The following is a 12,814-nucleotide window of genomic DNA, read 5'->3' as shown; positions in this document are numbered from 1 at the left end:
TTTTATGTGTCATAAATGACTGGGGCTCTTTTTCTACATGTCACTTAAATGCCTTTTATATATCTGGCTACAGCATTTCCAATGAAATAAAAGTTGATTATACAGCTGTCACTAAATGTACTCTATGATCATTGAGCTAGATTTGTAAAGATGATACATTTCAAACAGTTCATAAACCCTATTTCACTGCAAGTTTGTTTTTATTATTATTTAGTTGTAGTTTTTAAGAAAATTAACTTCAGTCTTGACCACACACAAAATTACAACTTTTGTGCTTGGAGACTTTTATTTTGACTAGTGAGGGGAAATGACACTAGCGGATGGGTGTGTGTGTGTGTGTGTGTGTGTGTGTGTGTGTGTGTGTGTGTGTGTGTGTGTCAGTGAGTGTGTGTGTGTGTGTGTGTGTGTGTGTGTGTGTGTGTGTGTGTGTGTGTGTGTGTGTGTGTGTGTGTGTGTGTGTGTGTGTGTGTGTGTGTGTGTGTGTGTGTGTCTTCCTACTCCTCTGTCCCACACCCTGAAATGAATTTGAAATGAAAGCGACCCAGACTCCATAGATGGTTCAGTCCAGTCGACCTACACTATGATGACTATAGAGGGCTCTGGGTAGAGATGGGAGGGGGGTTGATCTACGGTGGCTGTGTTGGCCCAAACTTGTCAACAGAGGGAGCCACACAATAACCAACTTCAGTCTTGACCACACACAAAATTACAACTTTTGTGCTTGGAGACTTTTATTTTGACTAGTGAGGGGAAATTAAACTAGCGGTGTGTGTGTGTGTGTGTGTGTGTGTGTGTGTGTGTGTGTGTGTGTGTGTGTGTGTGTGTGTGTGTGTGTGTGTGTGTGTGTGTGTGTGTGTGTGTGTGTGTGTGTGTGTGTGTGTGTCTGTGTGTGTGTGCGTGCGTGCGTGCGTGCGTGCGTGCGTGCGTGCGTGCGTGCGTGCGTGCGTGCTGTGTGTGTGTGCTCTAATGTTTCCACCTAGTGGGTGTGTCATGTACTGAGGCCCATGGTAGTCCATTCAGGCACTCCTCCAGAAAGCAACTGACCCTGAGAGAGATCTGGTGCTGACGTACAACATCCTTTAGCTTAACAGCGAGGTGCTAACAGCACCAAGGTCATGGGCTTGATACCCAGAGGGTACATGTACAGATAGCATTGTGGCATTTACAATAGAAGTCCCTTTGGATAAAGACATATGCTAAAGGATCAAATGCAAATGGGCCAGGTCTGTTAGAGTTGCTGCTGCCCGTCCCCTTTGGCTCTCTTCTGTCATTGGTCATGCCAGCACCTCGTGTCACAAATATCATGATAGCTTCAGTTCCATAACAGTTTCTGTAGGTTTTTTTTCTATGTCAGTGACATATGTAAATCTATGAGGCAATAATAAGGTAGGCACATACAGTATATACAGCCGCGGAAAAAATTAAGAGACCACTTCAAAATGATCAGCTTTTCTGATGTATTGGTATGTGTTTGAGTAAAATTAACATTTTTGTTTTATTCTATAAACTACTGACAACATTTCTACCAAACTTAAAAAATATACATTGTCATTTAGAACATTTATTTGCAGAAAAATTACAAATGGTCAAAAAAATTAATTTTGGAAGAAAACTTGCTTTCTCTTGCTCTGACAATGTTCCCCAACTCTGAGAAGTGTTTTTTTCCAGCAGGGCAATGCTCCATGCCACACAGCCAGGCCAGTAAAGGTGTGGACGGAGTACCACCAGATCAGGGCCCTGTCATGGCCAGCCCAATTTCGAGACCTGAATCCCATAAAAAACCTCTGAAATGTGATCAAGAGGAAGATGGATGGTCACAAGCCATGAAAAGAAGCCGAGCTGCTTGAATTCTTGCGCCAGGAGTAGCATAAAGTCACCCAACGGCAATGTGAAAGACTGCTGGAGAGCATGCCAAGACACATGAAAGTTGTGATTTTAAATCAAGGTTATTCCACCAAATATTGATTTCTGAACTCTTCCTAAGTTAAAGCATTAGTATTGTGTAGTTTAAAAATGAATATGAGCTTGTTTTCTTTGCATTATTCGAGATCTGAAGACACTGCATCTTTTTTGCTATTTTGACCAATTGTCATTTTTCTGCAAATAAATGATCTAAATGACAATATTTTTATTTGAAATTTGGTAGGAATGTTGCCAGTAGGTTATAGAATAAAACAAAAATGCACATTTTACTTTAACACATACCAATAATTAGTAAAACCAGAAAAACTGATAATTTTGAAGTGGTCTCTTAATTTTTTCTGCGGCTGTATTTCACTTTGTCCCACCTCAAAAAGACTTTGAGATTGTGGACTAGTATGTTTCCCCAGGTAAACCAGGAAATAAGATTAATGCTCACAATGTTACGCCTCCAGGTTTAATGTACAATGTGTCAACCCTTCAGGTCTTCAAATCATCAGGCAAACCAGGGGCCCAGGTGCAGTGCCTGAAGTGGATGGTGACCTTCATGCTGAGGAGAAGGGCACAGCCTCCTATTTATTTCCCTTGTGCTCTGAGGGCATGGAGGTCTTCTCCGTCATGTAACGAGACAGCAAAAGTTTATCAGCACAGATCTCCCATAAGCCTCCTTCTCCTATACAAAATATGGCTGTATAATTTAGTAATACGTGCACATTTGGGGGAAAAAATATTATATTAATGTTATGGCCAGTCAGTGGACCAATTATGTGTCACTCCACCAGTCAATGACAAAGTACAAGCTTTGGTAGGGAATCAAGTGCATGAAAATCAAGTGAAGCAGAAAAAAAGAGCTCAAAAAGGAGCCAGTCGAAAAACGCAATTAGAAAGATGAAAGGAAGGAGGTCTGAACAACTGTACTAGACTTGTCTGGACTTGTTCCTTGTCTGGCACATCAAGGAAGATGTGCTTATTTACCTTAAGGAAACATGATTTTGCAAATACAGCTAATTACATTGACAATCTCCATTATGTTGAAAGTGTATATAGATATAAGGTGAAATATAATAGTGATATTTATATATATATTTGATATAAATTATGCAAATTATGGACATTCAATCTGGACTAATAGACTTTTCAGTGCAGGAGAAAATTTGTTTCCATGCTGGAAAATATTTCAATATTTCAGTTTGCTTCATATGTTCACATGAAATATTAGCTTTGGGCACGCTGTTCTGCTTATTTGAAAGCAAGAAAGATCTTTTAAAACTCCTTGGCCCTCGTAATACATAAAATGAGATTCCTTCACAGCTGGTCGCCACCAACTAAACACCAAGGGACATGACATCAAGTGCACAAGTTTTGCATTAAAACTACAAGATGACTGTATCGGCCATGTGGTTATTCTCTAAGTGTTTACATTTTACATTGAAGCCACTTTCATTCAAAGCAATTTACAGAAAAGTATAGGTATACAATTTGACAGAGCGTGTGATGTTGTTAGTACCATTTAATAACATTAGCTGAAATATATAGTTGCCTTTAATATGATGGAATAATAAATCTCTTCCTGCTTTATACAACTGAGTGCAAACTTAACTCTAGTGAAAAGTGTTATATTCTAGGTTTTAAATGGTTCTCATTTCTGTTTAATGAGCTAAACATGAGACTATGACACTCTGAGTCTATTCAGTGTCTATTTCCCAGTGGTGCAAAGTAACTAAGTACACTAACTCAAGTACTGTACTTAAGTATACATTTCAAGTATTTCTACTTTACTTGAGTATTTCCATTTGATGCTACTTTATAGTTCCATTCCACTATATTTCAGAGGGAAATACTGAACTTTTACTTTATTTGACAGCTTTGGTCACTAGTTACTTTTGACATGAAAATTGTACACAATGGATAATATAACAAGCTTTTAAAATCCAAAAAACAGTCTGTTGTCAGTCCAAAGCAAAAATCAGACTGTTGTCAGTCAAAAGCAAAAAGCAGTCTGTTGTCAGTCAAAAGCAAAAAGCAGTCTGTTGTCAGTCAAAAGCAAAAATCTGACTGTTGTCAGTCAAAAGCAAAAAACAATCTGTTTTCAGATGTCTTTCAGTGGTAAACAGCTTCACCAAATAATTATTTCCCTATAAACTTCTCACATGGATTCATTTCAATAAATGCTCCAATGATCCAACATCTCACCAAAAATAAAAGATTAGAGAAAAAGTCCAACAGAAGTGAACATATTTGTGTATCTTTCTTTTTCTATTTTCCTCTCCCATTAATCATCTCACGACCCCTCAAATGTGTTGTGTCCCTGTGTATAAAACTACTATTCAAACAAGCTCCACCACCAGGAGTTACACCAGTGGCATGCTGCTTACACACTGACCCTTCAGTATTAATAATCAAATTATGTCATATATAATAACATATCAGTTAGAGGAACCAAACTTGTGCTTTTACTTTAATACTTTAACTACATGTTGCTGCAAATATGTATGTACAAGGATTTTTCATGCAGGACTAAATGGAGAATTTGTACATTGTATTAGTGTTTTTTAATACCATGGTCACATACTATATACACACTTTAACCACTTGAGAGCGCTCTATTACCCTAAGTAGATTGTCTATCCTGGTCTCATTTGTTGTCAGCTGAGCTCAAATGGACCTGATGGCAAAAGAAAGATAACTTTAGTCTGAATTAAGTCATGATCATGAAAGCCAAAGATGTGTGTGCGTGTGTGTGTGTGTGCGTTTGTGTGTGTGTCTGTTTACTTGTGTGGATGTGTATGTGCAGAAGAAATATTTAGTACTTAACTAGTGATGTCCTGTGAAGACTAACTCATATGCTACAACATCCCAGATGTCCAGTTCCCACCATCAAAAACACCTTTAACCATACAGTTACCACAGACAAGAGCTTGCATCATTCAGTAGAAGCTTAATCATTTGCAAGGTTGATTTGGTTAATGTAAAAGTCAAGCTATCTCTACAGTATTTGGATGAGAGGACACTGTTTTTCCCTCTTTATTCTCTCTTTCTCTCTCTCTCTCTCTCTCTCTCTCTCTCTCTCAGTGCGGGCACATGATGGCAGCACTCCGATCCCATCCAATTCTCTCCATGGGGTCTCCATGGGGCGTTAACTGCTCTATCTCAAAGCACATGGCAGTGACCAATCTAGATCTTGGCCGCGTCAGTTCAAATCAAATGCGGAATGTTTACATCTGCTACCGTTGATTATACAGTAAATACGTTGTGAAATGAAACAAAAACACACCACAGTTAAAGTTGTATTAGTATTGATTGCTTCACATCGATATGAATGGATTACATGACTAACAACTGGTGGAAAGTAATATGAAAATATTTGTTCACTGAATTAGCGTTCTGTCCCAAACAGTTGCGTTCCAGTTTCAAAGTTTCAGTTTCGCTTTCAGTATTTCAACGTGAATGAGAGGGAGCACAAGAATTGAGCGTCTAGCAGCGTTTATCATATCATATACATTATATATGATGCATGTATATGTCTGTGGGCACGATCTCAAGCACGTGCAAAAGTTGTTGTTGTCCAATTTTAATCAGATACGAGAGACACATGCGCGCCCAGTCCAATTACCAGAGGAATCGAATTGTGTGTCCAGGGGTTTACATCGGAGTCCAGTCGGACTCAAGTCGGACACAATGAATCTAGTTCTGGGGAGACACATGTGTCCAATATCCAATTTAAATCGGACTGAAATCGGAAATTGGACACATGTGTCCACACTGTCTGTCTCTTAGCCAGACCTTGTACTGTAGTGCCCTGAGTGTAAAAACTCCACCTCAGCTAATATTTGGCCTGTCTGTGAAGCAAACACAACCCCTAGGTGAAGCACTGGTTCACGTGCCCTTACCCTCAACAACAAACCTGTATGCAGAATATTCAGCCTGAGGGGAAACTATTGATTTATGGCCAAACAAGTGCTTGCTTTTCTCATTTGTCTCTCTCCAGAATTCTGATGTGGCCATGTGGTAATTGTATTTGACATACTCCTCATTCCTTTGCTAATGAAACATATTATACATATTACAAAAACAGTTACAATAATTATAAATAGATTAACCCTCCATTAAGTCTTTGGTCGGTTCGTTTTGGAATGGTCGGATGATTAAATGAATGCAACCACAACTCACAGATTACATTATTTGTTTACTCGTAAAGTTAAATGTAACAAAAATGTACCATTTCAAAAAGCATACCTACAATGGTCTGGCCAAGCAGTATTACAGGGAAGTGACAAATCATCAGCATTTAGAGAGTTTTCCTGCAGCTTAAGTTAACAAACACTAGTCAGGGACAGAGGACTTTTTTGTTTGAGTGCCAGGTGACCTAATTTCAAACCTGAGACCACGGAGATGATAAAGCTTCTGAACACATGGACAGATGAAAGGAAAGCTAAAGCTGCTGCTGCTACCATTGGAAAATAAATGTTGATTATCCCACAAGTCTGTTTATTTATTACTGTGTTTTTGGGAACATACTGTATATGAAATTGTGAATTTTATATTAATGAATAGTGACTATATTTAAGACTATTAATGACTACGTATACAATGTTTTAAATGATAACAAATGTCATTCATTCAAAAGACAGAAAAAACGAATGCCCTTGCCACTGAGACGAACTGAAATGAAATCTTATTTCTCACTGTTATGCAGTAGAGTGCCTTCGGTTAAAGCTCAATTGTACCTCTTTCACAGGGATTTCTGGCCACGTTGAGCATGGCTGCTGAGTGTTGTTATGTGAGGTGAATATTTCCAAAGTCTCTTTCTGCAGTTCATGCAGTTTATTAGTCACAGGACTGTCTGAGCACACAGATTTCTCTGTCCTCTGTGCATTGTTTCAAAGGCAGCCATCAGTGAAGGCATTACAGGCACATTCCGTCCAGTACAGTAAGTCTTTTTTACCAGCAATGGTGCCAGTCCAAACAAAAAAAACAGGGCCACAAGCACAACTTTTCTTTTTTCAAGTTTCTTCTTTCTGAACGGTAGCTGAGATCCCCAGTTTTACACGTACCCGGTGACATCATAGCCGGCGGCTGGATGCTGCCGCTGGGACTTCCGGGAGCCCTGCGCGGCGACATGGGTGGAATGGCTGCTGGTGCTGGTGTGGCTGAGCGTGTTTCCCTTGGTGACAGCAGTGGCAGCGGGCGGACCCCGGTACGGCATGGAGTGAGAGCCGCCTCCGCGGATACCCCCGCCACCTGTGCCCACTGCGATGCCCTGAGGGTACGGGTACCCACCCCCGGGCCTCCTGATGCCCCTCCTGCCTCCGGGACCATCCATCTCATCGCAGCAGGAGATGCTGAGAAGCCCGCCGCCAAGCATGGAAAGCAGCGAGGACGCCATGCCCACATACAGGCAGTCGCCCAGCTCATACTTCAGGCTGTCAGGCAGGTTGAGCGTGTAGAACGTCTGCACCACTTCGTGGGTCTTCCACGACACCGGGATCAAAGCCAGGAGCCCCGCCGTGAGGAACAGGCTGCCACCCGCTCCCGCCACCCGGGTCTTGGCCGAGGAGCTGTCCATGCAGAGGGTGCACTGCATTCCCAGGTTGGACACAGCACAGGCCAACACGGAAAAAATGACCGAGAGGACCATCATGGCGCGGGCTGCCTGCAGGTCTGTGGGCAGCCCCAGGATGGTGTTGTAGGTCTCGCACTGGAAGGCACCGGTGCTCTGGTACACGCATTCCATCCACAGCCCCTTCATGTTGACCACAGCTGTGATGATATTGGCGCCGATGTGTGAGGAGATCTCCCAGTACGGCAGCACCGTAGCCGTCAGAGTGCCAACCATGCCCAGGAGGCCCAGGAAGAACCCCAGTAGTTCCACTGCAGCAACAGCCATCATGGATGTATTTTTTTTTTGTTATTCTGTAAGTTTTTGGCAATCCTTGCACTTTTAGGTATGTCTTTGTTGGTTCACCTTTGTGTCCTCTTGCAGTTGTTTAATCAAATAGAAGTTTAGTCACCAGTCACTGTAAACAACAAGGAAAATATCTTGTGAAACTTACCCAAATGGTTTTGGGTTAAAATAAAACTGCCTTCGTTCAGTTCCGCAAGATCATTACCAGTCAGTTCACTTGTCGATTGACTTGTTGTATTTTTGTCGTTTGTGAATCTTTGTCTTACTCTCATCCGTCATTATTCCTCTCTTTCTTTCTCTCTCTGTGTATTCCTCTCTGTCTGTTTCTGAACTCAGTGTCACTCTAAATATCGAGAGCCTTTTTCCCAACCCTGTAACTGCTCAGTGGTGACACACAGAAGCCACAGCCAGCAAGTTAAACATTCACACGTTACTTTCCAAAAAAGAAACAGACCTTTGAAACGTTTATCTCAAAACAAGGCCAGCCAGTTTCGCACATATTAGCCATATCCTCGCCCCTAAATCTTCTCTCTGCCCTCACCTGGATATAAAAAATAAACAATGTGTATAAAAAAGTGGCTATATGCGACAGGTTGTACAGCCATGTATTAACCAACACAACATCTTCAATTACACCAATCAATAGGATCTCAGTCGAAACTCACTAGCATGCGTTAAACTGCAATTTATGGTTTAAATGTTGAAAGAACATGAAAGCAAACATACACAGAAGTAGAGCAAACATCTTTATATTCCGAGCTTGTACTTCTAAAAGTGTTTTAACTGGGAGAAAATGCCCTTCTGAGTTGCGCACATTTGAAACTCTGATAATCTTAGTAGTTTAGAATTGAATAAAGACAGCCCAATCTTTGTTCACATTTATATTATCAGAGTTTTGTACTTGTGTAATGGTCTGATTTGGAAAATGTTTATAAAAACTACAAAATAATGAAAAAAAAGTCAAGAATATAACTGCGTACTCTATGGAAGCATGAACTCAAACCATGCACACACACATACACACACAGACTTACTGTAGTGTACTTGTCCAATCCACAGCTGTTGTGTCAAATATTAGGTATAGAAATAACCTGATCTATAGCAAACGAGCATTTGTGAATGTGCATGCGTTAGCGTATGTGAACGTGCTTGTATATGTACGTGTGTGTGTGTGTGTGTGTGTGTGTGTGTGTGTGTGTGTGTGTGTGTGTGTGTGTGTGTGTGTGTGTGTGTGTGTGTGCATGTGTTATGTTCTTAAGGGGGTGTTCACTAACTGGCCACTGGAGCTGGAGGAGTCCAGTAAATACAGATAATCTCCACTCACATGCCACCAACAAATATAATGAGATTACGGCATAATCCAGGCCTACTTTTCTCACAGGCTGGCATCATTCAGGCTATGATTTTGAGCATGGGAACAAAGCCTGGCACTATGGTGGCAAACCTATGAAGCCATTGGCTCTCCTGCCCCTAATCTGGATCTAAAGCCCTCTCACTATACTGGCACTGCCAACATCCCCAGTCAGTAAACACAGTCTTATTGATCCATTTGTTAGTCTATACATGTGGTTTATTTCTGTGTGTTGAAATGGACATTAGACTTCACAAATGAGGCCAAAGAAAATATTCTGTTGAAACAGTTTTAAGTGCCCTCTCCTGGAAATGACAAGGTCAATTTATATTTAGCGTTTGATTACCTTTTATTATATCATAACACCTTGCAAATACAATATATACAAAGCATCTTTATATTTCTAAATGTGAATGGTAAAGTGCATTCTCCTTGGTGAAATTTAGTTTGACAAAACAACGGTACTTATTAAACTTTGAAGAGAAGGTTTATGGAGGAAACACAACTTAACACAACCAACCGACCCAACCCCCATGATATTAAAGAAAGGCCTTTTTTAGGGTTAGTGGAAGACTCCGCTCCAATGGTGAATGGCAAACAGGGCTGGGAATAGTGGTGTTTGTGGAGGGAAAACAAACAAGACCCTGTCAGACACTTACACAAAGCTTTACAGCTGAAAGAAAGTCAGCACTAGGATGATCACTTCCATCATTTTATCAGTTATGAGGCTTTTATTTGACATAAAACATTGAAGATATAAGTGTGTACATGTATGTAAATATGTATATGAAAACAGTTAGTACGTATATGGGCCATTCTTCCGAATTAGTGCAAAGTCAGGTCGGAAATATTTAGAATTTTTTTTATGTTTTATTCCCAAAACTTTGTTCCGTATGTATATTGTACCATATCTAAAGTACACATATCTAGTAAAAGAACAGTACATTTTTATATTGTATTTTCAGAATGTGTTGGAATGTTTTTCCTCTTCCAAAAATTGTCACTACCGAAACATCACATTTACTATAGTAAAAAAGTATTATTATTGACCTGTTCAGATTGTGTTTCCTTCCCTTCACTGAAGAGCATTTTTACAAATATTTCTTGAAGGTTTTCACAATGAAATCCATAAAAATGATTTTTTTTTTACCAAATTTTCAAGTCCAATTTATACAATTCATCAAAATCTAAGTGCAATATTTCTTTGTAAAATGCAAAATACTGATCATATTGATTCCAGAGTTGTTGATTGATGAAATTGAACATACATTACGTAATCCAATCAGTATCATAACATTTTAGTTGATTACTCAATATACTTAATTTTTTACAAAACATCCTGTGTTTCGGTAGTGCTGCACTGTTTCGGTAGTGACATCCAGTGTTTCGGTAGTGACTGCACTGTTGGATGGATGTTCATTTCTCTCCCAAAATCTTCCAAAAGGTGCTCTGGGCCGCCCTTTAGTCCACACAACACATTTATTTAAAAATTATGGGATTGAACTACTTACCATTTCATTTTGTCACTACCGAAATCATCAGGTCACTACCATATGTTTCGGTAGTGACTGTTTCAGTAGTGACAATTCTAGCTAACTTTAAGAATAAATAAAGAATTCTAGCAAGCACACGGCTTGCAAACAAATATTTGAAGAGGTGTACACACATACAAACATAAGATTTTGCATGAAACCCCAAAAGGTTTACTTAATTGAAAACATGGGTTTCGGTAGTGACAATTCTTAAGGTTACACGTCGACATTTTCAGACTTTGGAACACATTTATATAAAAACTCTGGGATTTAGCTACTTACCATTCAACCATGAGCGACAGGGATGCAGTGTCACTGCATGGTCATGGTCGTGGCTAAAACACAGGCTCAGCCAATGGACTAAAACTCTTGTGTTTCGGTATGAAAACTAGGGACATGATTTTTTGAGTATAGTTAATTGATTTAAAAATTAAACCCACAATAAATATAAATATTCCAAGTTCTGTTTCAACCCAATCATAAAGATCTTTAAAAGTCTAAAAAAATTGAAAAGTGTTATTTACAGGCATTGAAATTTAGATGTCAGGGTTGGGGACAGCTACTTCCCAATAGAAAGTACCCTATAAATGATGATTTTGTATATATTTAGCTTATCACTATCTCATTTAATGCATCAGGTTTATATAGACCATAACATTTTCTTAGTAAATATCTATGCCTAAATACCGAATTGTTTTGTAAATAGTTTTTAATTGTTGAGGGACTGCATATTACACGAATTCGGTAGAATGGCCCATATATTCAGAATAAAACAATAAAACTAACTCAAAATTAAAAAAATTGTACTGACTTTTCGGGCCACATGAACTGAACATAGCTCATTAAAAGTACAACATCTCCGGCTTGCTTTCCCTGATCACCCAAGAGAAACATACCTTGGATGCAGTTGGTGTATTGTGTATACAAACTCCCACAATTTCTTGATGACTCATTTCTTTTAGGCTATTAGGATGAACATAGAGTGATTTGGGACGGGTGTCAAAGAGTTCCCCCAGGAGAGGGGAGGGTTAGGGACTGTGAGGGTCCTGGAGTGTGTCTGCAGAGGTGTGAGGGTGGGGGCGGGGAGCTCCCTTCTACACCTCCCCAAATGAGCATAGAGGTGTGAGGTGGACTGAGGTGTGCTTGGTTGGGTGCCTGAGTTCTGCTCAGCCTTCATATGGATCAGAGATAATGTAGTGTTTGGAATCCTCTTAGTTACAGCTTTTTCCAATCATTTTAACTCTTGTATCAATACCATGAACACTTTTCCCAAACACTTAACGAAGTGGGCTTTACAGACACACACCTCTGCATATCAGTTAACCTTTGGTGAAAAATAAACTGCAACAACCACACCACAACCAATGATGACGTGACTTTAACACATGTTCTCTCTCAGAGTACAATGATCTGAAAAACACTAACAACTTGAAGCATTGGCAATTGAATTTATAAAATGTTGCTGTGTCCTCCAGTTTGGCATAAATTACTGTGGTGTTGCATTGAAAAAGAGAAAAAACACACACAGACAAACACCTCTTTGGACTACAACAATAAAGGTCGTAATATTACAGTAAACAAATGATTCTTAAATGCTGCAATATATTTCATTACAGCCATATTTTTAAATTGCACGAGTTACTGCACATTATAGGCTTTCTACATAACAACAAAAAGGCATGAATATGCTACGTATTTACTGCAGTATTTCCCAAGCAGTAAATTACATACATCAACACAAGATACAGTCTACCAAAGTACTGTAATACCACTAGAAGTCTGCTGTAGCCCTCAGTAATGCTGATCCATTCTGTCCTCTGCATTTGGTGTCAAACATGTTTGAACTTCACATTTACGGTAACATTCTCCTCTCTCCTTGGAAAGAAGTCAATCCAAGCCAAGTATCTGAAGACAGTGTTCATATGTCGGTTTCCCTTTCACAGATGTCAAAATTGAGAGTGGCAAATTTACTGTAATTGCATTCTTCAATCACTGTCTTTCACTGATAGCCTTTGACTTACATATCTGTACTGTAATAGTGGAAACAACTCTTAAGGAACAGGTACATCTAGGTTTTCCTTCTGTAGACTCTATTACTATTAGAGA

The 12,814-nt window shown here is 39.6% G+C and overlaps 1 protein-coding gene across 1 annotated transcript; it reads right to left on the bottom strand.

The window, feature by feature from the left end:
* Positions 1-6,964: 6,964 nt before the first annotated feature.
* cldn2 (claudin 2) lies at positions 6,965-7,807 on the bottom strand (the record flags this gene model as incomplete). The annotated part of the gene is made up of 1 exon (XM_080835290.1): positions 6,965-7,807. The coding sequence occupies one exon, from the start codon at positions 7,805-7,807 to the stop codon at positions 6,965-6,967; it is 843 nt and encodes a 280-aa protein (XP_080691416.1).
* Between the last annotated feature and the right edge of the window lie 5,007 nt (positions 7,808-12,814).

The sequence above is a fragment of the Sprattus sprattus genome (genome assembly GCF_963457725.1).
Source record: "Sprattus sprattus genome assembly, chromosome: 1".
NCBI lineage: Eukaryota > Metazoa > Chordata > Actinopteri > Clupeiformes > Clupeidae > Sprattus > Sprattus sprattus.
Note: the sequence above shows the minus strand (reverse complement) of the source record. Positions and strands in the feature narration are given on the sequence as shown.